Source organism: Zingiber officinale, chromosome 9B (assembly GCF_018446385.1).
Source record: "Zingiber officinale cultivar Zhangliang chromosome 9B, Zo_v1.1, whole genome shotgun sequence".
In the NCBI taxonomy this organism is placed as follows: Eukaryota; Viridiplantae; Streptophyta; class Magnoliopsida; order Zingiberales; family Zingiberaceae; genus Zingiber; species Zingiber officinale.
The window spans coordinates 115407098-115431045 of record NC_056003.1 but is presented as its reverse complement, the minus strand read 5'-3'; the positions used below and the strand labels follow the sequence as shown (position 1 = coordinate 115431045).

The 23948-nt window shown below is 35.9% G+C and overlaps 3 protein-coding genes across 5 annotated transcripts; 2 read left to right on the top strand and 1 right to left on the bottom strand.

The window, feature by feature from the left end:
* The first annotated feature begins 703 nt into the window (after positions 1-703).
* LOC122024080 (probable inactive receptor kinase At4g23740) lies at positions 704-3906 on the top strand. 3 transcript variants are annotated; one of them, XM_042582620.1, is made up of 4 exons: positions 704-839; positions 1015-1240; positions 1317-2614; positions 3030-3906. In XM_042582620.1, exons 3-4 carry the CDS (start codon positions 1366-1368, stop codon positions 3650-3652), a joined length of 1872 nt encoding a protein of 623 aa, XP_042438554.1. In that variant the 5' UTR covers positions 704-839; positions 1015-1240; positions 1317-1365; the 3' UTR covers positions 3653-3906. The 3 variants fall into 3 exon arrangements, with proteins under 3 accessions (XP_042438554.1, XP_042438555.1, XP_042438553.1); XM_042582621.1 differs by having other exon boundaries at positions 1314-2614; XM_042582619.1 differs by having other exon boundaries at positions 1015-2614.
* Positions 3907-9255: 5349 nt separating this feature from the next.
* Positions 9256-12403, bottom strand: LOC122024924 (60S acidic ribosomal protein P0-like). Its single transcript, XM_042583662.1, has 5 exons — positions 12015-12403; positions 11853-11921; positions 10169-10267; positions 9697-10089; positions 9256-9621 (listed from the first exon to the last, which is right to left on the bottom strand). Exons 1-5 carry the CDS (start codon positions 12270-12272, stop codon positions 9475-9477), a joined length of 966 nt encoding a protein of 321 aa, XP_042439596.1. The 5' UTR covers positions 12273-12403; the 3' UTR covers positions 9256-9474.
* Positions 12404-14582: 2179 nt separating this feature from the next.
* LOC122025027 lies at positions 14583-18009 on the top strand. Its single transcript, XM_042583784.1, has 3 exons — positions 14583-14767; positions 14861-14939; positions 17539-18009. The coding sequence occupies exons 1-3, from the start codon at positions 14647-14649 to the stop codon at positions 17699-17701; spliced, it is 363 nt and encodes a 120-aa protein (XP_042439718.1). The 5' UTR covers positions 14583-14646; the 3' UTR covers positions 17702-18009.
* The last annotated feature ends 5939 nt before the right edge of the window (positions 18010-23948 follow it).

The following is a 23948-nucleotide window of genomic DNA, read 5'->3' as shown; positions in this document are numbered from 1 at the left end:
CAAAAAGATCACAAATTTATTAATTATTATAATTGCTAAAATTTTAAAATATAAAATTAGTAATTTGACTTATAAAATTTGTCTCAATTGATAAGAGAGTGGGCAACATTTGTTGATATTATATTATTTTTCATGCTTTAATCTGTATTTACCATCTAGACATTATATTTTCGGTATATCTAATCATGATTTAGAAAATTTCATTTCCCCTTTTAAAATTTATTTACTTTCTAAAAATGCCCTTTTACAATCATCCTCTCTAAATATTTATTTTACTTGACAAAAAATAAAATACAGTTGGATAAGTATTTACAATGCCTCAGAATCCCTTTAGAAAATTGAAAGTTAAGGGTCCTTTTAAAGATTTTGAGAATTTAGAGGCATTTTAAGAAAAGTGACTTCTGAGGAGCAAAATGAAAAATTTTCCATGGCTGTTAATGCTTTTTAACTTTAAGTCAAATTTATGGGGGAGGGTAGCTGGAAGGTTATTTATGTAAATCTATACTATTTACAGGGCTCAACTAAAAGAAGAAACTGGTTTATATACACGCATCTGGCACCCGTCTAGATCTACCTATTGACATTCTTACCTTGCTATTGGTCTATCTAGTAGGTGGGGTCCACGAAGAGAAAGAAACACAGCGGGTGGGAGCTGGCGGGTAGAGTTTTGAAGCGAAACGGAACTTCCTCTTATGTTCTTTTTTGCGCTTTAATCCTCCTTTATTTTAAGCGTTTAACCGCCATCTTAAGGTCGATAAAAAGGGGAGGAGGCGATCGCTTTCGATGGCGTGCGTAACCCCAAATCGCTTCTTCGAGCTCGGCAATGGCGATTTCCCAAGGTATGCTCTGCTTCGCCTTCCCCTCCTCTTTCTCTCTTCCTCGTTTTGCTCTGCTCTGCTCTCGCACATAGCGTCTGGTGAAAGACCGCATTTTTTACAGCTTTTTTATGAGTAATAATAGTGCTCGACGCTAACGCTTGCTTCTTTCTCGCTCTCTCTTCGCTGGTGCTGGCAGTTGACGCGAGCGAGTAAATGATTGCATTCAGTGCCATCGGCGATCGCGCCAGACGCTACCTTTTTAAGCAAAATACAAGCGGCGGGATGCTTCTCAACGGCTACATCTCCTCTTGCCCTGATTTTGTTCTATTCTGAGATCTCGGAGTTTGATTCTAGTTTTTTGGCTGCGGAGGTGAGAAGAGACGGAGTTTTCAAGTTTGGGTGACTTGTTTGATCGAATCACTGTGAGTAGGGAAAAACTCGCTTCTTTTTGGTTGATTTGGGTGTTTTTCTAATGGCAAAGTGGGATTGTTGAAGTAGATGCTAAAAGGTTGAGCCAGAGAAAGGATTTTCCAGTCAAGTGTTAGAAATGTGTTCAAATCGAGCGCTTTCGGTGGTTTTGGCCCTCTGGTTGGCGAGTTTCGCCGCAGGGGTCGCCGCTGGTAGCCTGGCGGAGGACAAGCAGGCGTTGCTCGACTTCCTCACTGCCGCGCCTCACGGCCGCAGCCTCAATTGGAGTCCTGCCACCGTTGTCTGCGGTCGGTGGACCGGCGTCACCTGCAGCGCCGATGGTTCCCGAGTCGTCTCGCTCCGCCTCCCGGGGATTGGATTCAGAGGCCCGATCCCACCTAATACTCTCAGCCGCCTCTCCGCCCTCCAGATCCTGAGCCTCCGGTCGAATAGTTTCTCTGGCCTGTTCCCGCCGGACTTCGCCAACCTCACTGCTCTCACTGGCCTCCATCTCCGGTTCAATCGCTTTTCTGGTCCACTACCCATTGATTTCTCGCCTTGGAAGAACCTCAGCGCGCTCGATCTCTCCTTCAACCATTTTAACGGCAGCATCCCGTCTTCCCTCTCCAATTTAACTCTTCTCGCCATTCTAAACCTCTCCAACAACTCGTTGTCTGGCCAAATTCCAGATCTTGAACTCCCCGACCTGCAGTTCGTTAACGTATCCAACAACCACCTTGATGGTACAATTCCGAAATTCCTCCTAAATTATCCAAGTTCGTCATATTCTGGGAATGACTTCACACCAATAGTCCCATTCACTCCATCACCATCGCCCGAACTAGTACCACCTGCGCCGTTTCCAGCCCCAATGTCCATAACCAAGAAGAAATTGAGTGAAGCTGCAATTCTTGGCATTATAGTCGGCGGATGTGCTTTACTCTTCTTGACGGCTGCATTGTTTCTCTATCTTTGCTGCTCGAGGGGGGACGAAGAGAATTATGTCTCAGGAAAAAGGTCAAAAGGGGACCGTTCACCAGAGAAGGCTGTTGCTCGTAAAGAAGACGCAAACAACCGGTTAGTCTTCTTTGAGGGCTGTACCTTTGCTTTTGATCTAGAAGATCTGCTGAGGGCTTCTGCTGAGGTTTTAGGCAAGGGAACATTTGGAACTGCATACAAAGCAGTGCTGGAGGATGCAACGACAGTGGTGGTGAAGCGGTTGAAGGATGCTAGTGTTGGCAAGAGAGATTTCGAGCAGCTGATGGATGTAGTAGGGAGGATAAAACATGAGAATGTGGTGGAGCTGAAAGGATACTACTACTCCAAAGATGAGAAGCTTACCGTGTATGACTACTATAGCCAGGGGAGTGTCTCTTCCTTGTTACATGGTATGCCTTCCCCCATTTTAACTAAGCTAGCTGCTAAAGTTCTTCCTTTTAAACTTTTTTTTGTTGTTGTTGCATAGCTTCTAATGGTTCTTTGATGGCCATGATGTTCCAATTCTTTATCCTTAGGTTTAGGTAGATCTTAACTACTCAATTAACTTTATGCTTCTTTTCTTCCATGACTAGTCTAAAATGATGTTTGGTATCCATACAGTGTATTCTGCAGGAAGCAAGTTATTACTTACATCTATCATCATGTATCTTTCAATTGTGTTTCAATCTTGACAAGATTGTGTAGAACTGCAAGAAGTTTGTATTTAACTTGTTCTTTCCTTGGTATTGGGTTTTTGGTGATAGATGCAATGGTACATTACTGTAGTATTGCTTTTATATGATGTATCATACATTGTGGTTGTAGGGAAGAGAGGTCAAGACAGAATACCCCTTGACTGGGAAACCAGGCTTAAAATAGCACTTGGAGCTGCAAGAGGAATTGTGCGCATTCACACCGAAAACAACGGCAAGCTTGTTCACGGAAACATCAAGTCGTCCAATGTTTTCCTCAACGACCAGCAATTTGGTTGTGTCTCTGACCTGGGTTTGCCATCCATCATCAATCCGATGATCCCGCCTGTCTCTCGCACTGCTGGTTACCGTGCACCGGAGATGGTTGATACCAGGAAAGCATCACAAGCATCTGATGTCTACAGCTTCGGAGTTCTACTGCTCGAGCTGCTCACAGGCAAATCACCCATCCAGATAGTGGGCGGGGGTGATGAGGTCATCCACCTAGTTCGCTGGGTTCAGTCTGTTGTCCGCGAAGAATGGACTGCAGAAGTCTTCGACGTGGAGCTGATGCGGTATCCGAATATAGAAGAAGAGATGGTGGAAATGCTTCAGATTGCAATGAGCTGCGTAGTGAGGGCACCAGACAGGAGGCCAAAGATGCCAGAAGTGGTGCGGATGATCGAAGGACTGAGAAGGCTCGACGGCGGCAACTGGACTTCGACAGAAGCCTCGACACCAGCACACACTCAGTGAGGTTCAGTTAGTGTACCATTGCTAGTGTCACTCACAAGGCTTCATGTTAGTGTAGCTAAGTTCTTGTAGCATTAATCTGTTCAGATTCTTTGGCTTTGTCCATGATATTTCAACTCTTGTAGGTTTAAAATAGAGCAGAGGGTCTTTTCTTAGGTTTATTAAGGTCTCTATGGTTATCAAGTATAGCCATTTCAATTGTTACTGCAGGTGAACATTTTGAATTAATCCACTTTAATGCTCTGTTTTTTTCTTAATGAACTTTTATATATATAATCTTTAATTAGATAGATTCTGTTTGGTCAGATTTCAAAGGAATTAAATTGAACCGGAATCTAGGTGTATTAATTTGGTCGGACCGACCACGCTGTAGCTTTTAACCGTTGTAGTAATAAATTTGTTTAATAGGATTGGTTTTAAACCGTTGAGAAAATAAAGTCAATCGAACTAATATTGTTCGAGCGTTTTAGATTTTATGGCGAATGTAGAATTTAGACTATGATAAAATTATTACTTTTATTATAATTTGAGTTAATTATTTAAAACTTATTATTGCATAATTTTATATTTTATTTTCTTTCCTTTCTCTTTTAAATTGAGTATATATATATATATATATATATAAAACATTTATTAACCGTTAAAATACATATTCATATTATTTTAAATTCATTTCTCAAAATTTGTCCTTAACTTTTTCTCTAAAACTCTTCCCTTGTAGATCTCCCTGAAGCATAACTTATGATGTCAACTAATGAAAGTTTTCAAATTCTATACATATGATCATGTGATTCTAAATCTCAAATCAAAAGTTATATTCTTTTGAAATTTGAAGGTCATATTAGGTTTCATCATAGTTTGGGCTTACATTAGTCTTAAAAAGAACTCACCCTCGAGTTCATATTAACTTCATCAACATCTGTATAATAAGGATTTATGCGTTTCAAATTGAAGATATCAGAAATTTTTAGATGACTAGAAAGACGTAACCTATGGGCATTATCATTAATCTTCTACAGTATCTTATATGGTCCAATTTTTTGATTCTTTAGTTTATTATACTCTCTAACAGGGAACGATCACGAGCCAATATAGCTCAGAAAAAATCTTCAAACTCAAAAAGTACCTAACTATTGACCCAAGCCTTGTACTTGGTATTGCTTTCCATGATTGCAAGTTTCACCTGCTCATGAATACCTCAAAGATGTTCTATCATCTCATCTGCTTTAGAACTAATTCACTCTATACGTGGAATATGAGCTAAGTTCAGAACCCCCAATAGATTCCACTCATAGACAATCCCAAAAGAACTCAATCATGTGATCATATTTCTCAATAGACAAACTCTACTTAAGATAACGACAAGTCCCACTGCTTTGGTTTAGTTCTTGTGAGACCTCTCAAAAAATTGCCCAGACTCCGACTCACTACCTCAGTTTGTCCATCTATTTGAGGATAGTAAACACTGCTAAAGTTGAACTGCGTGCCTAATTTTCCCCATAAGCTCTTCCAAAAGTGACTGATGAACTTGGTATCTCGATTCAAAGTCATGGACCGAGGAACGCCATGTAAATTCATGATTTCCTTGAAGTAAAGATAATCCAGGCAATATCCATATTCTTCCTGCAAGCTACGAAATATGCTATCTTTGAGAATCTGTCAACCACAACAAGAACTGAATTTGAGGTTTATTAGGTGCGGAGTAATTCCAATATGAAATTCATACTAACATCAAACCAAGGAGCTTCAGGAACATATAGGGGAGTGTATAAGCCTGTATTTGTGAGAACTCCCTTAGACTCATACAAAACATCAATCAATAAAGTGAGTCACATCGTTGGTCAACTCAGACCAATAGAAATTGACAGAGATGAAGGTCAAAATCTTATCACGTCCAAAGTGCTCCTCATTATGAAGCTCTCTCATAATCTGCTGCCTTAGCAACTACAACCCACAAAACAGATAAACATTATGCAAAATAAAATCATGTTGGTGACCGTTATGTATCTCCTGAAATATCCTTCTGAATAATGGGCCAGCTACATACATATCTAGAAAAATCTCAAATCCTGCAACGTTGGTACTCATGGTGATGAGTAATGAAGAACGTCGACTTAGGGCATTTACGACATGGTTCAAACTTCCAGCTTAGTGCCTTAGAGTAAAGGTGAACTCTTGTAAGTAAGCCACCCACTTGGCATGTCGCCTGCTCAACTTGTATTGACTATTAATATACTTTATTGCTTCATGATCTTTAAACAGAATGAACTTCTGTACTAGGTAGTGTCGTCAATGCTTCAAGGACTGCATAATGGCATAGAACTCCAAGTCGTAAGTAGAATAATTTTTCTTGGACCCGGAGAGCTTCTTGCTGAAGAAAGCAACTGGTCATCCAAATTGACTCAAAACACCTCCTATACCTATGTTGGATACATCATAGTTGATCTCCAATAATTTGTCAAATCAGGAAGGGCCATAATTGATACTTCGGTCATCCTCTATATGATCAGTTGAAAGCTGGCCTCTGCTTCTTCAGACCAATTAAAATTCCTTCCCTTGAGATACTCGGTGATACGAGTAATCAAAGTGTTGAAATTTTTGATGAATCGACGATAGAAAGAAGTCAAACCATGGAAACTTCTGACATTGTATAATGTCCTCGGTTGAGGCCAATCCAAGACCACATCTATCTTTGTTTGATCTACGTGTACACCATCAGTGAATATAATAAAGCCGAGAAAAATTACCGATGTAGTAAAGAAAGAATACTTCTTCTTATTTACAAATAAGTACTCTATTTTCAGCTTTTCGAAGACAACATGGAGATGATCGAACTGTGATCTCCATGTCAGATTGTAAACGAGGATGTTGTCAAAGTATGCCACCACAAACTTTCTCATAAAGGCTCCAAGATTTGATGCATAAATCTTAGGAAGGTATTGAGTGCATTGGACAGTCCAAAAGGTATGACCATCTATTCATATAGCACATGTTGCGTCTTGAATGCCATCTTCCATTCATCACCAGGCCTTATTATGATCTCGTGGTTTCCGGTTTTAAGGTCAATTTTTTAGGAGACCTTAGAACAGAATAACAGATACAACATGTCGTCCAAGCAGAGAATTGGAAATCGATATTTCACTGTAATCTTGTTGATGACTCTTCTATCAACCCACGTATGCTATGAGTCATCCTTCTTCGACAGTAGTAGGATAAGAACTACACAGGGGTTCATACTCTCTCGGATGTGTCCTTAGGGCTAAGGCGATAAGTTGGTCGATTAGGCAAAGTCGACCTAGAAACAAGGTTAATCTGATGCTGGATATCCTGCATTGGTAGTAGCACGGAAGGAAAATCCTCTTGCATTAGCTCATCAAAATCTACTAGCAGCTGTTGTACTTCGGCTGGTAACTCAGTGTCTGCGGTAGGAGCAACTTTATGGCACAGTCACAAAGCATATACAACTTCATGCTCCACTTCATCTAAAAATCTGGATATAGAAAGCATATTAGTATTTTTTAGCTATCGAAATTGGGGTAGTTCTTTCCTACCACTGTGCCAACAAAATTTTTTCCCTTGATGTGAAGGGCATATATATTCTTTTGCCCATCAAGAACAACATTGCGATCATACGGCCAAAGTCACCCCAACAATACATGATGCGCATCCATGACCACCACATCATACCAAGTACTATCAAAATATTTGCTAATTAAAAAAGAAACTAGGCATCGTCAGTCCATTGTTACCTCACTTTCTTTATTCAGTCAGGATAACTTGTAGAGTTTAGGATGACGATCTATCTTCAATTGTAATTTCTGAACAGCCTCAGCGGATATTACGTTCTCATAATTATTGTTATCGATGATCATCTTGTATACTTTATTCATGATGGTGCAAGTAGTGTAAAAAATATTGATTATTAACCCATCATCCCCTGAATCACCCTTGGGAGTCAACAAACTCTTATGAATGACCAAAGTCTCATGAATATCACCATAAATTACTTTGTCAGATGCATCATTCAACGAATCACTAATTGTTGTTGTATCTTCTATCACATCTTCCTTGATCAATAAGTTTTTTCCCTTTGGATCAGTAGAAGAGGGATTCCTATATTGGTGCGACATATGTCCCTGTTCACCACATTGATAACATCTAATAGGGGTTTTAGAGTAAACATGTGGCGATCACTACGGTGGTCGCTGCGATGGTTGCTGCTGTGAAAGACGAGAATTTTAAGAGCAAGCTGGTTGACTATTCTAGTAGCTTCTCCTCGTTGGTTTCCGATTTTGTTACTTTGCAGCCGCCAGTGTATTCTGAAAGGCCTCTGACATTGTCGAAAAATGAATGAAGACTGAGAGCATCTTGCATGGTCGAGCGTAGATCCCCTAAGTATCGTGTCACCTTCTATTCCTCTGTTTCGGATAGATCATTTCAGTCCACCAGTTGAAAAAACTTATTTGCATATTTGTCGACTAATCTCGCACCCTATCTCAACGAGTAAAGTCGCTAGAATAGAGTTTAGGTGCAGGTGAAGAGAAGAAAATATTCATTTTTTCCTTCATATTATCCTAGACAACTATTTAGAATTTATCTCATTTGTCTCGAGAGTGTTGTATTTGTTCCCACCATGTTGATGCTCGCCCGTTGAGTCTGATGACAATTAACTTTACCTCCATCCGATTTGGAACTTGCTTGTAATCAAAGATTCACTCTACTACATTGATCTTGTCAATGAAATCCTCTACTCGCAACAAACTAGAAAATTTGGATAGATCCCGAAATCCGAAGCCTCTTGCAGGCTCCTCTCGTCTACAACATTCTTGAGGTGTATCCCACCAATGATATGAGTTCTTGAAGGAAGACTCAGATCCACAATCATCGAGATGTCGTGCCGCTAGATGCTGCGTTAACTCTGCAATTTGTCTCCGTAAATCCTCAATCATCATTATGTCTTAGACGTTACAACCACTATGTTTGACTTCCTCCATCGAAGCCTATCTATTGTTGCGACCGCGACTACAACCACGATGATCCACCATTAGATATGATGAGGACCTTCACGTGGCTCTAATACCAATTGATATCAAACAAGATAACAATTATCTTGCCAACTATCGAGAAAGGAAGAATGAGGAGAAAACAAGAAGAAAATCCTCTTAAAACAAAGAGAAATGCATCGTTATCTAAGTTTTACTTTATTATGAATAAAAAGATCATTTCTCAATATCTAAATATAACTCTTATATAGACCACAACCAAAGACCCAAATAAAGGAAAGAAATTTCAATCTTATAAAAAAGGAAATAGATCTTTTACCCGAAAAGAAAAGTATATAACTGAATGATCTTAACTCAAAATAGACGCGGATCAAGACAAATCCTCTCCTATAAATACTAGGAATACCAAAATTACCCTAGACACCCTAAACACAAAAATTACCAAAAATAACAAAAAAATTCTGAAAAAAATTTAAATAGTAAAATTTAGGGCCAAAACTTAGCGAATATGGTTTCACCCATAACAAACGTAGGTTTTCGAATTATACATGCATGAACACCGACAAAGCTTGATTCTGAATCCCGAATCAAAAGTTATACTTTTATTAAGTTTGAAGGGTCATATTGTGTTTCATCATGGGTTGTGTCTGCATCATACTCGAATATGGAGGATTCTTTAAGATCTTCTACTATTGAATCTAACCATGACTAGAACTTTATTAGTAAAACTACACCTACAAAAAATGTAAAGAATTTGACAAAATCTAATCATGTAGCCTCCAACTGCTGCTACTTATCTTATGAACAACTTGAGAATTCACTCTAATCGAACAAGCCGAAACCCATGTCATCATCAGACTCCTCTGCAGGTTCCTCCTTCTCTTCTTCAGCAGGTGCTGCTGGTGGTTTTTCGGCTACAACATCTGCAGCATCCGGAGGAGCAGAAGCCACTGCAAACTTGCTTGGATCCTGCACCATTTCAAATGGTTTAGAGAACCATGAATCGTCCTTTTAACTCACAGGGATACATCCGGGAGATCTTACCTTGAGGTATTCCTTGACCTTCTCTGCATGTGGGAAGCTGTACTCTGTCGCAATTGCAACCGCAAGCAAGTTCTTGTATGCATTGATGAACATATGAGGAGCAGCTGCGATTGTCGGGTAAGATATTGCCAGCGCGATTGAAGTGACAACGGACAAACCAGCAGCAAACTTCTCAGCAAGGTCCTCTTCTGTGAGATCCAGGACCTCAGGGGTGTAGACTGATCCGTTCTCGTAGACGGTGAGAATTATAAGGCCATACGAAAATGGTCTTATTCCAAGCTTTGAGAGGAGAGCAGCCTCGGAAGAACCCACTTTGTCTCCTTTCTTGATCAACTCGACAGGGGTGATGATTTCGACAGTGCCCTTGTTAATCTTGGTTGGAATGTTGAGCACCTGAACAAGAGAGAAGATTTCGATAAGTTTACTACAAACAACAAAGTATATGAAGTTATTTTAGTGATTAGATACAAACCTGAAAGAAAGATGTTTGCGAAGGGTCCAATCCGGTGTTACCAGGTGGGACAATGACATCAATAGGTGCTATTAGACCAACACGAGCAGGAGCTCCAACCTGAAACAAACATAGAGGACGATTGAGCACTATACCTGTAGAGATTGAATCAACTGAAACTTAATGGCACAATGCCCTGTGAGTTGAATGAGCAGGCAAATGAATTGCCAGAAATGTAAATCTTTAGTGAAACTAAACAGAAAACTGAACATAGGCGAGAAAAAGTGAAATATACTAGAGCTAAGAACAGTAGGAACATAGATTAGCTTGCTAGTGCCCACTCTGATTGAAATTGTTGCATACTAGTAGTAGGTAATAACTAATCGAGCAACATAGTTTCAGTGTGGATTCTTTGGTGTTGGAATTCGAATGTATATATAGTGTTTTGGACTGAAGATGCAACAAAATTGAAAAGATGATTCCTTGTATCTGTATACAATCTAGCAAACAAGTTACCGAAGAACTTGCAAAATGGAAACCTCAACCAAAAATGTTGACTACTTGATCAAAACAAGCAAACTAAGAATTCCTTTGGTGCAGGAATTCAAATGTATGCATAGTGCATCAGACTAAAGATGCTAAAAAATTGAAAAGGTGCTTCGTTGTATTTGTATAGAATCTAGCAAAAAGTTACCTAAGAACCTGCAAAATGGAAACCTCAAATATGGACTACTCGACCAAAACTATGCTCATTGTAATATCCAACATAAAAAACAGTTAAAAGACACATTTTTAAATGATGAAGAAGCATAGCTTCAGCATCGAATATCTGGTTCCTTTGGTGTAGGAATTCAAATATATCCATAATGTATCAGACTAAAGATAGAACGGAGTGGAAAAGGTTCTGCATTGTATTTGTATACAATCTGGTAAACAAGTTATCTAAGAATTTGCAAAATGGAAAACCTCAACCAACAATATTAATCACTTGACCCAAAATTATGATCATTGTAATATCCAGCATGAAGAAAAAACACACATTTGTAAAATGATCAAGCAGCATAGTTTCAGTGTTTCATATCTGGTCCCTTTGGTGCAGGAAGTACTGCAGAGTGGAAAAGGTTTATACAATATAGCAAACAAGTTATCTAAGAACTTGCAAAATGGAAAACCTCAACCAACAATATTAATCACTTGACCCAAAATTATGATCATTGTAATATCCAACATGAAGAAAACACACACATTTGTAAAATGATCAAGCAGCATAGTTTCAGTGTTTCATATCTGGTCCCTTTGGTGCAGGAAGTACTACAGAGTGGAAAAGGTTTATACAATATAGCAAACAAGTTATCTAAGAACTTGCAAAATGGAAAACCTCAACCAACAATATTGATCACTTGACCCAAAACTCTGATCATTGTAATATCCAACATAAAATAGCATTAAAAACACATTAACAGATAGATGATCAAGCAGCATAGATTCAGTGTTTCATATCTGGCCCCTTTGGTGAAGGAATTCAAATGTACGCATGGGGTACTGAACTAAAGATACTACGGAGTGGAAAAGGTTTATACAATCTAGCAAAAAAGTTGTCTACGAACTTGCAAATGGAAAACACCAAAAATATTGATCACTCGACAGAAAACTATGATAATCGTGATAACCAACATCAAAAAATCACATTTATTATATTCAACACCTTGTACTTGGCAACCTCCTCGCTAACTTCCTTAAGATCGCCCTTTGTGAATATCAATCCCACATTCCCCTGAATCAGTCAAGGATAATTACTAAATAGCTAAATGATCGATTCATGGAGGAACTAAAGATGAGGAAATGGGAAATGGCGAAGAGTGCGTACGACGAGAAGGGGGAGGAGGTTGAGGAAGTCCTTGTTGCCGGTCTTCTCGGTGTGGAAGCGGATGCAGCGGCGGATGAGGGTGTTCTTGCCCATGAGGATGACGGAGTCGCCGCGGAGGCCCCTGCGGATGCTCTGGAGCTGGTTGGAGCCGACATTGTCGGCGGCGGCGATTAGGACCTTCCCGTACTCGTCCAGCAGCGAGCACAGCTTCTTGTCGTAGCGGACCTTCTTCTCCGCCTTCGAGAGCTTCACCACCATCTCGATCTCGCTCCGCGCGACGCAATGGGTGATGGAGAAAGGAGAGAGATGGAGAGAGGAAGAGTCCGAACCGGCCTTGAGCGCTGCGATTCCGCCATTTTTATAGGGAATGCTGCCGAACGAGGACACGAAGAGGGAAGAACATGGACGAATGACATCGAGGCGAGCGAGTCGAGGGGATCCTTTGACTTTGGCAAAATAACATTTCACTCCACAATTTTTTATTTTTTAAAATAATGTCCCTTAAGAACCGAGTCGGGTCCGATCGACCTGACCTAACCGAGTTACCATCGCAATCACAAATCAAATAAAAACTGACTTCTTAAATTGATATTTAATATATAAAAAATAATAAATTCGTTATCTTAATTACACTTATATCGATCACATAGATATAAAAAGAGATAAATATAAATGATGTTGATCTTCCTTAAAAGATTTTATGAGAATTGACTCTTGTCCAATAAAATATTTTTGTCATTTAAATAGCTACCGATGTCTTAGTAAATTATCTAAAGAAATTATTATTTATTTTAGCAAAATATTAAACAGGAATTTATAATTTTTATTATTAAAAAATAGAAAATAAAATTATCTAATAAATTCATTTCAGGTTATTCATTTTTTATTTTATTTTTAATTGATAATAAATATCCATCTGATTAATTTAAAATGATCCAAGTCTTACAAAAATGTTTTGGTAGATTACTAATAAAATGATCCAGTATTGCGTTATTCATCGTACAAGGAAAAAGTGTTTTGATAGATTATTAAATAATTTTTATTATAATAAAAAAAATGTAAAATAAGGGTATGATTTGGTAGATTACTTAGTAATTATGTATTATCCCTCTATTCTTTTAAAGAGATAAGTCCGGCCGCCGGTATATCTATCTTCTTCTTCGTTTTTGATTTTTTTTAAGAGAATAAGTCCTACGAATAGACACAGTTAGTAACCAGTAGTTATTTCGATAGGTGTTAGATTTAATTTTTTAATAAATGTAAACTATTTCCTTGAATGTCTAATTTTTTTCATATAAAAATATTATAGTGGGATAAAATATCCTTTGTATCTGTATTTAATTAGGAGAGCGATAAAATATTAAAAATAGTTTATAACTTCGTACAATTTATAAGTTGTTTTAGGAGTTTATAAATTATTAGGTCTTATTTTAAAAATAAATTGTTAAAGTATTTGGGTGAATTTATTACAATCAACTTAAAGGTATTGATATGTCTGGTATAGGGATGGCAATGGGTCGGGTTCGGGTCGGATTCTATATCCTCCGTACCCATATCCATCGGGTATAGGATATCCAATGGGTATACCCATACCCATTAAAGGACCGAATATATTCTATACGTGTAATTTTTCTTCTTTCTATCGAGCTATTATCATTCAACAAAAACATATTAAAATTAACATCCTATTAAAATATATATATATAATTAAAAAAAATAGATTAAACATCTATATAGGCCTACTAATATCAACAAAAAATAGTAAGTTGATTTTAGAAAAAGAAAATTTTCTTTATTATATGTATATATATTATTTAATCGGGTATTCAGGTCGGGTATCGGGTATCGATAGTCCCTCCATACCCTCCTCCATTCGGGTCGGATGTCGGATCCTCCATCGGGTTCGGGTCAAATTGTCATCCCTAGTTTGGTATTATAAGATCTTTTTATTAATAAAATTATCAAAAAAGGTATAATATTATTAATAGAGGATTTTGGGTTTTTTTATTAATAGAGAGTTTTGAACGAATTTTTGCACTGGGAGAGAAAAAAATTGGAAAGAGGCGTTGGCGGAGAAGATGACACGGCGTTGGAAGAGAAGTTGACGGAGATAGAAAGATATTATGTTTATAAAAATTTATGGAGGATAAGATGAGGATTTATGAAATTATATGAGGATATTTTAGAGAAGAATATTATTAAAATAAAATATTTTTTAAAAAGTAGGGTCTTCTATATTTTTTTAAAAACAGCTTATAAACTCCAAAACAGTTTATTTTGACAGCTTATAAGTTGTTTGAAAAAAAATTTACAAAATAAATTTAAAGAACTTATAAATTACAAAACAGCTTATAAGCTCAGCCAAACACCCTCTAAACGTCTGGTATCAAATTTTTCTCCCATTTAAAAGAAATAAAAATGGAAATTATAATAATGATTAAAAAATTAAGAAAACCCATTAATTTTAACACTATTTATAAAAAATAATAAATAAATGAAAATTGGGATTTTTGATAGCATTCCCGATAATTTTATGTTATTTGCTAATAACTATCCTGGGCGGTTTAGTACTTTTGCTCTCTTCGAATTTGCGAAACGTTCCGCACCCTCGCCCGCCTCGGCGCTTTGCCAAATGCCAGCGGCGATGGCCGGCGGCGGGGCAAGCGGCGACGCCGACGGGCCGTCAGAGATCTCCTCCTCGAGTTCCTCCTTTCTCGCGCTCATCTGTAGCAGACCTTGGCTTTATGTGAGCGGTGAGCCCTTTATGAACCCTAAAAGTGTAGCTAAAGAATATGTTTCTAATAGTGCACATACTCAGATCTTTGTTTGCTTCTTTATGTTTGCAGGTCTCATGGACTTATGCGAGGTCCATTGTTCGATCTATTGCTCGCCCAATCCCGTGGAATCACGTCTGTTCTGGTCCAGGTTCTCTCTCTCTCTCTCTCTCTCGTTTTGTTTCCATGTTCTGTGGTCCAATGACTCCAATCCGGGTAGGGGTTAGTATCTATTGTGAATGTGAGGGTGGATTCACAACGTCCATGTATTTGCTTTCATCGCTTGTCACCCATTGAGCAAATGGATGTCACAAAGAAATTTATTAGGTTATTCATGTTTCTTGGGGCTCCGTTTTAGATGGCCACAACTTGACCACCCAAAACCAAAAGTTGCTCTTTTCATCGGCTTAAAAGAGAAATAGATTAAAGACTGTACCTACTTCAGTAAAGTCTTGATGTTTTCAGTGTAGGGATCACAAAGTGTCTGTGTCTAATAGATGGGGTTGAGATTGCTCTAACGTCACTTGTTGGAATCTGCCGTCATTGTGCATTTGTAAATCCAAATATGGTATTTTTAGAATGCATAATAACCACCACCATAAGCTTACACAGTGGGATCTTCATCTCCCTTATTAGAACAACACAAAGGCACAAAAAGACAAACAATCTTACATGGCTAGTCTTAGCCTGCATTTAAGCGAGAACCCAAGTTTGTTTATATAATATGCATAAAAAAATACAATAAAAATCAACGGATCAATGCCCATATCTTGTATGAGAGATCTCTTGATATTCTTTGACTTAATGGAGACAAGTGAAAAACTTCGCCTCTAGTGATCCTTGACCCTTTAGTGCTGCTTGGATACAAAATAATAATAATAATAATAATAATAAACACATTATTGAGAAGTAAACTCTCTTCTCTAAGGGACGGGATCCTCTGGACCCTGGCCCTCTCCTGGACCAGGGGCTGCTCATAGGTGGGATCCCATGAACCCCACCTGTATAATAGGTGGGGTCCATGAGATCCCATCAATGAATGGAGTGGTCCATCTTCGCTCCTTCTCTACATGTATTTTGGTCTTCTATAATCTTCAAATGCATCCTATGATGTCGCCTAACTCCAGAACACTCCATTGATACAGTTTAAAACTATGTTAGAAACACTAAATAAATATAATTTATTTGGCTTTTAGATCATAGTTGAGTTTTAATTCTAATATCTCACTGAACTCACCATCATCTCTCAAGATATTTTTCCCCGCCATCTTGTAGCTAGGAAGAACAATTTTTGGTCGTCCAATTTCCCATTGTTATGTTGGTCACAAACGTTGACTTATGATGCCACATTGAAACTTATATTTTGTAGATTTTTGGCAAAAAATCAAAAGGGCATCCTTTATTTTCATTATTATTAAAAGGTTGCACTATTTTGAATAAAAATATCGAAAGGATGTCCCATATTCTAAAAATACACTTGTTCTATCGTTATTATAGCAGCTTTGGCCAAATCTACTCTAACATACTCAAAATTTAATTTTAGTCAAAATTGCTCAAACATTAGCTAAAACTGCTCCAATTTGGTCAAAAGTCCAACTTCGTCAAAACTGGTCAGATATTATTAGAGCAGCTCCATATTGGAGTAACTTTAGCCAAAGCTGCTCTATGTTAGAGTTACATGAAGCATCTTTGACCAAAGTTGCTACAACAACGTTGGACAAGGATATGGGGCACCTGCTTGATTTTTTTTTTTAAATAAGGCATTGTTTCGATGATAATGAAAATAAAAGGCATTTGCCCTAGACTTTTTCCAAAAATATTGAAAAGAAATCCATTTAAAAAATTGAGGCATGAAACCTTAATTTTGAGAAAAAATGAAATGAAAATTCATCTAGTAGTACGCTCTGATTTCTGATTCTTTCCCCTCTATTTATACAGTATGATGTTTGATAGTTTCAGGAGAAAGCATTCCCTATTTCCTGCAACACCTACGAAACCAATTGATTGATGTCTACTTTGATTTTATTAATATTTAAAGACCATTAATTAGATCTCATGAGCTTCATATTCTATGTTATCTCCTGAAAATGACAGGATTAATATTGTAAGAACAGACTAAACTGATGCTAAAATATATAAACCAAACTTTAAAAATAACATGATATTTTATGGCAAATCATGGTGTCTTTGATACCATAAAGTCAAGGTGTCAATATTCAATTTATTAGATGGAGGAGAACATCAATGTTGCACTCTATTCAGCACATCTTGGAGATACCCAAGCCGGTCTTAGCCCTGTTTCATGTTCTTTCCGCAATTTGTTTGCTTCTAAAACATCATGTGTTCCCATACTCTGCCATTTGTTCTGGAGAGAGGAATAACCACAGTTTCTTGTCTCTCGGCAATGTTTTTGGAATCAAAAAAATAGGTGCCCTTAGGGAAGGTGTTTCCTTCCCTAACCTTTTTGGTGGGGGAACCTGAGTTCCCATCGCAGATTATATGAGCGCCCACTTTCATCATACCAACAGTCTTTGCTTGCCTCAAAAGAGATGGATTACTATTTTGAGTTCAGCCAGCAAAAAAACATTCTCAACTGAAAGCTTAGTGCTTGGCAGCTTCATACTTTTTTGTGTTTTTTCTCCAAGGAAACCCATACTTCATGTTAACCACCCATGCATATCATTAAGTATTCTCCACTTATTTAATTATCTGCAAGGATATCCACAAACTTTATCTTCTTTGTTCTTTAGTTATAGGTGGAAGAGTGGGGATCAACTTTTGGCACAATATTTCTCTACCTTTTATACTGTAATATATGCAAAGCATGGAGAGAGTTTGGCATCACCTTCAGATGGACTTGTGGATCTGGTTTCTTCTATAATTGTCACCAACAACCTTGCATGGTTTTCTTAGGACAAGGGCGGAAAAGAAAATAACCCACTGTTTCATCTCATCACTTTAGTGTTGGAAAGTGTAAACTCAACTATGAGGACTTAGGAATTATTTGTTTTATGATTCACAAGTTGACTAAAGCTACAATTAAAAGTCTTAGAAGTTCTCACTTTTAAAGTTTTTTTTTCCTTAGATTAAACTATGATTCTGTATTGTTGCCTTGTTGGTATAAAGTTTTCTGCTTAATATGTATATTTCTTTTATTTTGAAGCAATTTGGATGTTTCTCAAGTTGGTAAGTAAGTAAATACATTTAGCACAATCTTTATTTTTGTGTAAACCTTGAACCATTACCAAATGCTGGCAAATAATTTTTTCAGTGTCATTTTCTGTATGTGTCATTTCTGATTGCTACAATTTTATGTCAGTAAGTCACATTTTTTCCTAGAGAAAACTAAAATTATTTCTCTTTTTTTTTGGTGAATGGATATTGTTGCACATACAACAAAGTTTTGTCTTAAGACATCAGTGTCTGGGTCCACAAATTATTTGAAGGAACCAGTCCAAAGTCAGAGCAAAATAATAATAACATCCAATTTGAGGACCATACTCTGCTTTTGATTTCTGAATTCATTACAGCAGAGGTTTAACATTCAGCTGCTGTTCCAATCTTCAACCCTTAATTTCTTCATCTTGTAGTTTTATGGGTAATGTATTAACAAAATAATATTATATATTGGATTATATTTTAAGCTCTTGCTTCCTACTGATTCAATTTAACTACGAGAAACTTTCATTTCCCTCAAAATTTTGAAGTTATCAACGTGTCTATGTTTCCATACTCTTATCATTCTACTGCAAAATCATAACTATTATTATTTTTAAGAAATTTTTATTTTACCTTATTTTTCAAAATACCTCCCTTTCAAATTTCAAAATCATCAAAGTTTTCTTAGAATTTTTTTTTATTTCACACCTTTATTATTAACATCATTGATTCATATAACATAATAATCATATAAACCTTTATTTTACCTTATAATGTTTTTTTCATATAGTTAAATAATAATATTAATGGTTAAAGGCAAATTGGTATGCGTTTGACAATTTTATAGTGTTTTCATGATTGTGAAATTATAGGAAATATTTTGTAGGTAAGCTCTACGACTAAAATATTTTTTTTATTATTTTAATTGATGAAATAGTGACATGGCAAACATATGATAGTAGAAATTCTCCTCATTTTTATTTTGAAGATAAAGTAACAATGTTAATGACCGGATAAAACGGACAGTTTTTACCGTTATGCCGAGCGGACGAAACCAGCACAGGAGGCGTCCCAATCTCGGCAGCGCCGGAGGAGTCGCGGACGTTTCCGGCGCTGTCGGAGGAGTTGCGGGACGCCTTCGACGGCGTTGGATGTTGCGGGATGCTTCCGGAGGCATCCCGCGACACCTTAGGCACCGAAGGCGTCGCGGGACGCCTCCTGCAGTGCCGAAGGCATCACCGGAAGCATCCGGTGATCCTTCTGGCGCCACCGGACGCCCCCGCAGCAGATCGTGGGCCGCAATTTTGGGAAAAATTAATTATTTTATTTAATTAATTTAAACAATTCCTAAGAATGTGTGATATTTCGAACGGACTTTTATAACCCAAATTAAATTATCCTAATAAAATATATAAAAAATATATTTAAAATTAAAATAAATTTAATAATTTTATTAATTATATTTTGAAATTTTAATTTTTTTAATGTTTTTAAATTTCATTTAAAAATTTTAAAAAATATAATAATTCTTATTTATTTCTAATATATTTTTTATTATTATTTTGTATTATTTTAATTTCATTTAAAATTCTTTAAAAATTAAAAAAATTAAAAATTCTCAAAAATTTTATAAAAATTCTAATAAATTATATTTATATTCTGATAATTTTTTTTTATTTTATATTTTTTTACTATTTAAAATATATATTATTTAATTAATAATTAATTAAATGAATAAATAGTTAATTTATATAATTATTATATATAAAGTAATATCTTGTATTAACTTATATACTTATTATTATAGATAGATCTATTTTAATTCGAGTTATTGATATATCAATAAAACTATTTTTAATTATTTTTTCTAACAATATTAAGTTGTTAAATAATTGAGAACTTATATAAAATCAATATACAACTTTTTTTTATATATATTATAAACATATTTATCTTATAATTATTAGAATATATAAATAAAAAATACTGAAACATATTGGCACGATACGATACTGAAACCGTATCATTCCGGTCTTAGACCGAAACCTCGGTACGGATCGAAATTTTAAACCTTGGATAAAACAATAAAAGAAAATTTTGGATATGTTTTGATGATTTTGAAATTTTGTATAGGAATTTTGTAAATTAAAAGTAAATTGCAAGGCATTGACATCGCTAATTGCGTATGATGACTCATCTCCCATGATACCATTTAATGGGTGAGTAAGGCATAAAAACATGGGCACCCTCATAGTGGGACCTTTTCGGTTGCTCAGGTAGTAATATAGGAAATGAATGGTTGTGACATTGCCATTTAGGAAGTTTTTTTTCTTTAGTTTACTTCTCTTCTTCCCTCTGCATCCCCTCCATCTCTTTCCAATTCTTCCTCTGCTGTCAGTGAGGAAGCAAAAAAGAACCCTAAAAATCTTGCCTTTTCTTTTTTTCTTTCATCAAGCGTTTTTGTCTAACAGTGAGCTTCCATCTGCTTCAGTGTTCCCTGTCTGTCTTTCACGAGTTGTGAATGGATTTTTTTTTTAATTTTTGTGTTGCATAAATCACTTAAAACCAATTTAATGTAATGTTCTAGTTCCTCCCTATTTCTGTTGTTTGATCTGTATTGGAAAACTACTACTGCTCTTTAATATGTTTTTCCTGAAATTTTAGGATATTCTATAGGAATAAAATCCATGAAAGACTATCTTATGTTTACTTTGTTGTACATCAAAGCTTGCTATTGCTGTAAGAGTTCGTTTTGAGCACTAAAACAAAGCAGGATGCTCAAAACATAAAACTCATAATTTCACAATTTGTATTCTGGACTGGAAAATACAGTCAAGGTTTTGTTTTGAAATTTTGGGATTGATTATATGTGGCTTCATAATTCCTCCAAGGGAAAGAGTTGCAGGGGATTTTGAGATACTCTCATCCAACTGATTGCTAACCACATGTTATCCATGGTTAGGAACCCTTCTCGAAATAGTTATTCATATGGCAGTATCTGTCTAATTCTCTGTGCCTATGTCATCAAGCTTCTTACCGTTGTTCTTCAAACAACATTTAGTTTGTCTCCAAATCATACTTCTAAAATTATTTCAACTTCTCAATCATAAATATTGTTTGTTTTGGACAGTTTTCTAATCCTCACTTCTTTTGGAGTTAACAGTGAAAACTGATTGTATGCAAAATATGTGTTTTCTTTTCTTAATGTTTGAAATAAATCTCTTTCCATTTGTTGCAGTGGTATGGACTATGGAGTCATTTGAGAAACTTAACAGATATTTGTATATTTCTTTCCCTTTTACTTTGCAGCAGTTTTAGTGGGATCTATTTCATTCATATAATCCTTCTTTGGAAAATTATTTCAACTTCTCAATCATAAATGTTGGTTGTTTTTGGACTTTCTTATCCTGACTTCGTTTGGAGTTCACAGTGAAAACTGATTGTATGCAAAAATGTGTGTTTTCCTTTCTTGATGTTTGAAATAAATAATATTTCATTTGTTGCAGTAGTAAGGAGTCATTTGAGAAATTTAACAGATATTTCTATATTTTTTCCCTTTTACTTTGCAGCAATTTTAGTGGGTCCTATGTCATTTATATAATCCTCCTTTGGTTCAATCCCTTGACAAAGCTGAAGAGTATTCTACTAACATTGGCCAAGGTCAATTTTTTAGTATAAAGGTAATAATAACTTTTAGTCACCTTGCAACAACAACAACCAAGTCTTTATTCCACTATGTAAGGTCGGCTATATGGATTCTTCTACGTCATTGGGCTTGATCCCTTACTATATTCTCATATATTATATTTAAATGAAAGTTTATGTTGTTAACTAAGTCTTCTTTTGTCTCTCTTCCATTATTAATGTAAGTATTTGTTATGATCTCATATCACCTCATTGGGGCATTTATTGATTACCTTAGTAAATGCCCCTATCATCTTAAACTTGTCTTTTAGAGTTTTTCCTCAATAGATGCAACTTTAATTTTCTTTTTAATATTATCATTTCTCATCCTTTATTGTTGTATGTTCGTACATCCACCTTAACGTCCTCATCTCTACGACTTTCATCTTTTACTCATGAGATCGCCTCATGGCTCCATATAACATAGCATAACCGTTATTTTGTAAAACTTTCTTTTAATCTTTAGAGTTAGTTTAGGATCACAAAGAACACTTAACGTACTCCTCTATTTCAACCATCTTACTTGTATCTTAAGTAAAACATCTCTATTAACCTCTCTATCCTTTGGCAAAAGCGATCTTAGATATTTAAAACTTTTAGTTATAGCTAACTTGTTATCTCCTATCTACTACACATAAATTCCATATATTATGTCTTTGCTCTACTAAGCCTAAAACTTTTAACTTCTAGTGTCTCATTCGCTTATCGACCAAAACAATGTCATCTACAAATAACATGCATTATCGTAACATGTCTTGGTGAATTCCTCCATAACTAGTATAAAAAGATATGGATTTAGAGTGATTCATAATGTAACCCTATTTTTATAGGAAATATTTTGGTTAATTTGTTTAAAGACTTCACTCTTGTAATTAGATCTTTATATATATCCTTAATTTAATATATGCTACATTAGCACATTTCTTTTCTATAATTTTTCATATGATTTCCCTCATAAATCTATCATAAGCTTTTCTAATTCAATAATATCATGTGTAAATTTTGCTTATTTTAAAATATTTTTTGTATGAGAAGATGTATAGCTTCTATTGTTGATTTTTCAAGCATGAATGTAAATTAATTTTCGGTTATCTGTGTCTTCTTCCTTAATCTTTTTTCTCACATTTTATCAAAGTTTCATAGTATGATTGATTGGCTTGATGCCTTTATAATTCATAAAATTTTGTATGTCTCATTTTTTTTATACAGAGGACTAAACTATTTACTCTCCAATGATTTAACATTTTTTTCATTTTTAATATTATGTTAAATAACTTTGTAAGTCATTCGATACCTTCCATGCCACTATTGGAATTTCATCTTTTGCATTTTTCATCCCTTTTGAAATTTGTTTCCGATAAAAATTAAAATTTCTATATTCCTTTAACCTACTTAAATTTTCTAAGCTAAGTTGGTCGTCTTAACTTTCATTAAAAAGTTGATGAAAGTACCTTTCTCATTGCTCCTTTATTTCATTATCCTTTATTAGTACCCTATTAGATTTATCTTTAATGCATCTTATTTGGGTAAAATCCCTTCTTTCCCCCGCTTTCACTTTAGCTATTCTGTAGATGTCTTCAATCACCTTGCATACATATGTTTATATATAACTTATTAGCATACTCTTAATCATAGTGGCCAAAATTCCTGCATTCGTTAACAATTTTCTTAGTTAAAATAATACAATTTTGGAATTTAAGTCACAGTAGTCATGTAAGTCGGACAATCAATCTAATGAAATTTATGCTACCATTCACTCTATTCAAGCCATAGCTAGAATGACAAAGACTTGTGTTATGATCAGTGAGATTTTCACTTCCCTCCTGTTAGGATTGCCTTCAGATTCTTTGGTGTAAAATTCTATGCTCCCATTTTATGGTGCTCTTAGGATCTTATTATGCACGAGCATGATGCCAAAAGAGGAATTTTGGTTAAGTGAAGTGCTTTACAATCTCTCTGTTAACCTGTTTAGTAAGCAGTAATAATATATTAGACTGCAGGAATCGACAATAACAGCTATGGAGCATGAGTAAATCCTGAAAATCTAAAAGGTGGACGTAGAGGCTGCTCTCTCAAGTCAGATGGGCTTGGTTGTATTGACACACTGAGGCTGAGCTGAAATGAAAACCTCACAGGTGAAAACTTAGTAAATTCTGATCTCGATAAAATCTCACACTTGCACAATTGAAGTGCCTTTGTTTCTTTTTAATTGTCTTCGTATAAACAAATAAATAGGGTAAGACTGCGTACAATAGACCCGGGATCCTGCATTGGCAGGAACTTCACGCACTGCCCTTTTTTTATAAACAAATGCCTT

Bases quoted from the DNA above. Each gene is read 5' to 3' on its own strand.
- LOC122025027 (XM_042583784.1), top strand. From the start codon at position 14,647: ATGCCAGCGGCGATGGCCGGCGGCGGGGCAAGCGGCGACGCCGACGGG. The intron at 14,768-14,860 runs GTGAGCCCTTTA...TTATGTTTGCAG, and splicing joins ACCTTGGCTTTATGTGAGCG to GTCTCATGGACTTATGCGAG. The intron at 14,940-17,538 runs GTTCTCTCTCTC...TTTGTTCTTTAG, and splicing joins TCACGTCTGTTCTGGTCCAG to TTATAGGTGGAAGAGTGGGG.
- LOC122024080 (XM_042582620.1), top strand. From the start codon at position 1,366: ATGTGTTCAAATCGAGCGCTTTCGGTGGTTTTGGCCCTCTGGTTGGCG. The intron at 2,615-3,029 runs GTATGCCTTCCC...TTGTGGTTGTAG, and splicing joins TGTCTCTTCCTTGTTACATG to GGAAGAGAGGTCAAGACAGA.
- LOC122024924 (XM_042583662.1), bottom strand. From the start codon at position 12,272: ATGGTGGTGAAGCTCTCGAAGGCGGAGAAGAAGGTCCGCTACGACAAG. The intron at 10,268-11,852 runs GTGTTGAATATA...TGTTTGTTTCAG, and splicing joins AGGAGGTTGCCAAGTACAAG to GTTGGAGCTCCTGCTCGTGT. The intron at 9,622-9,696 runs GTAAGATCTCCC...GAAATGGTGCAG, and splicing joins AGGTCAAGGAATACCTCAAG to GATCCAAGCAAGTTTGCAGT.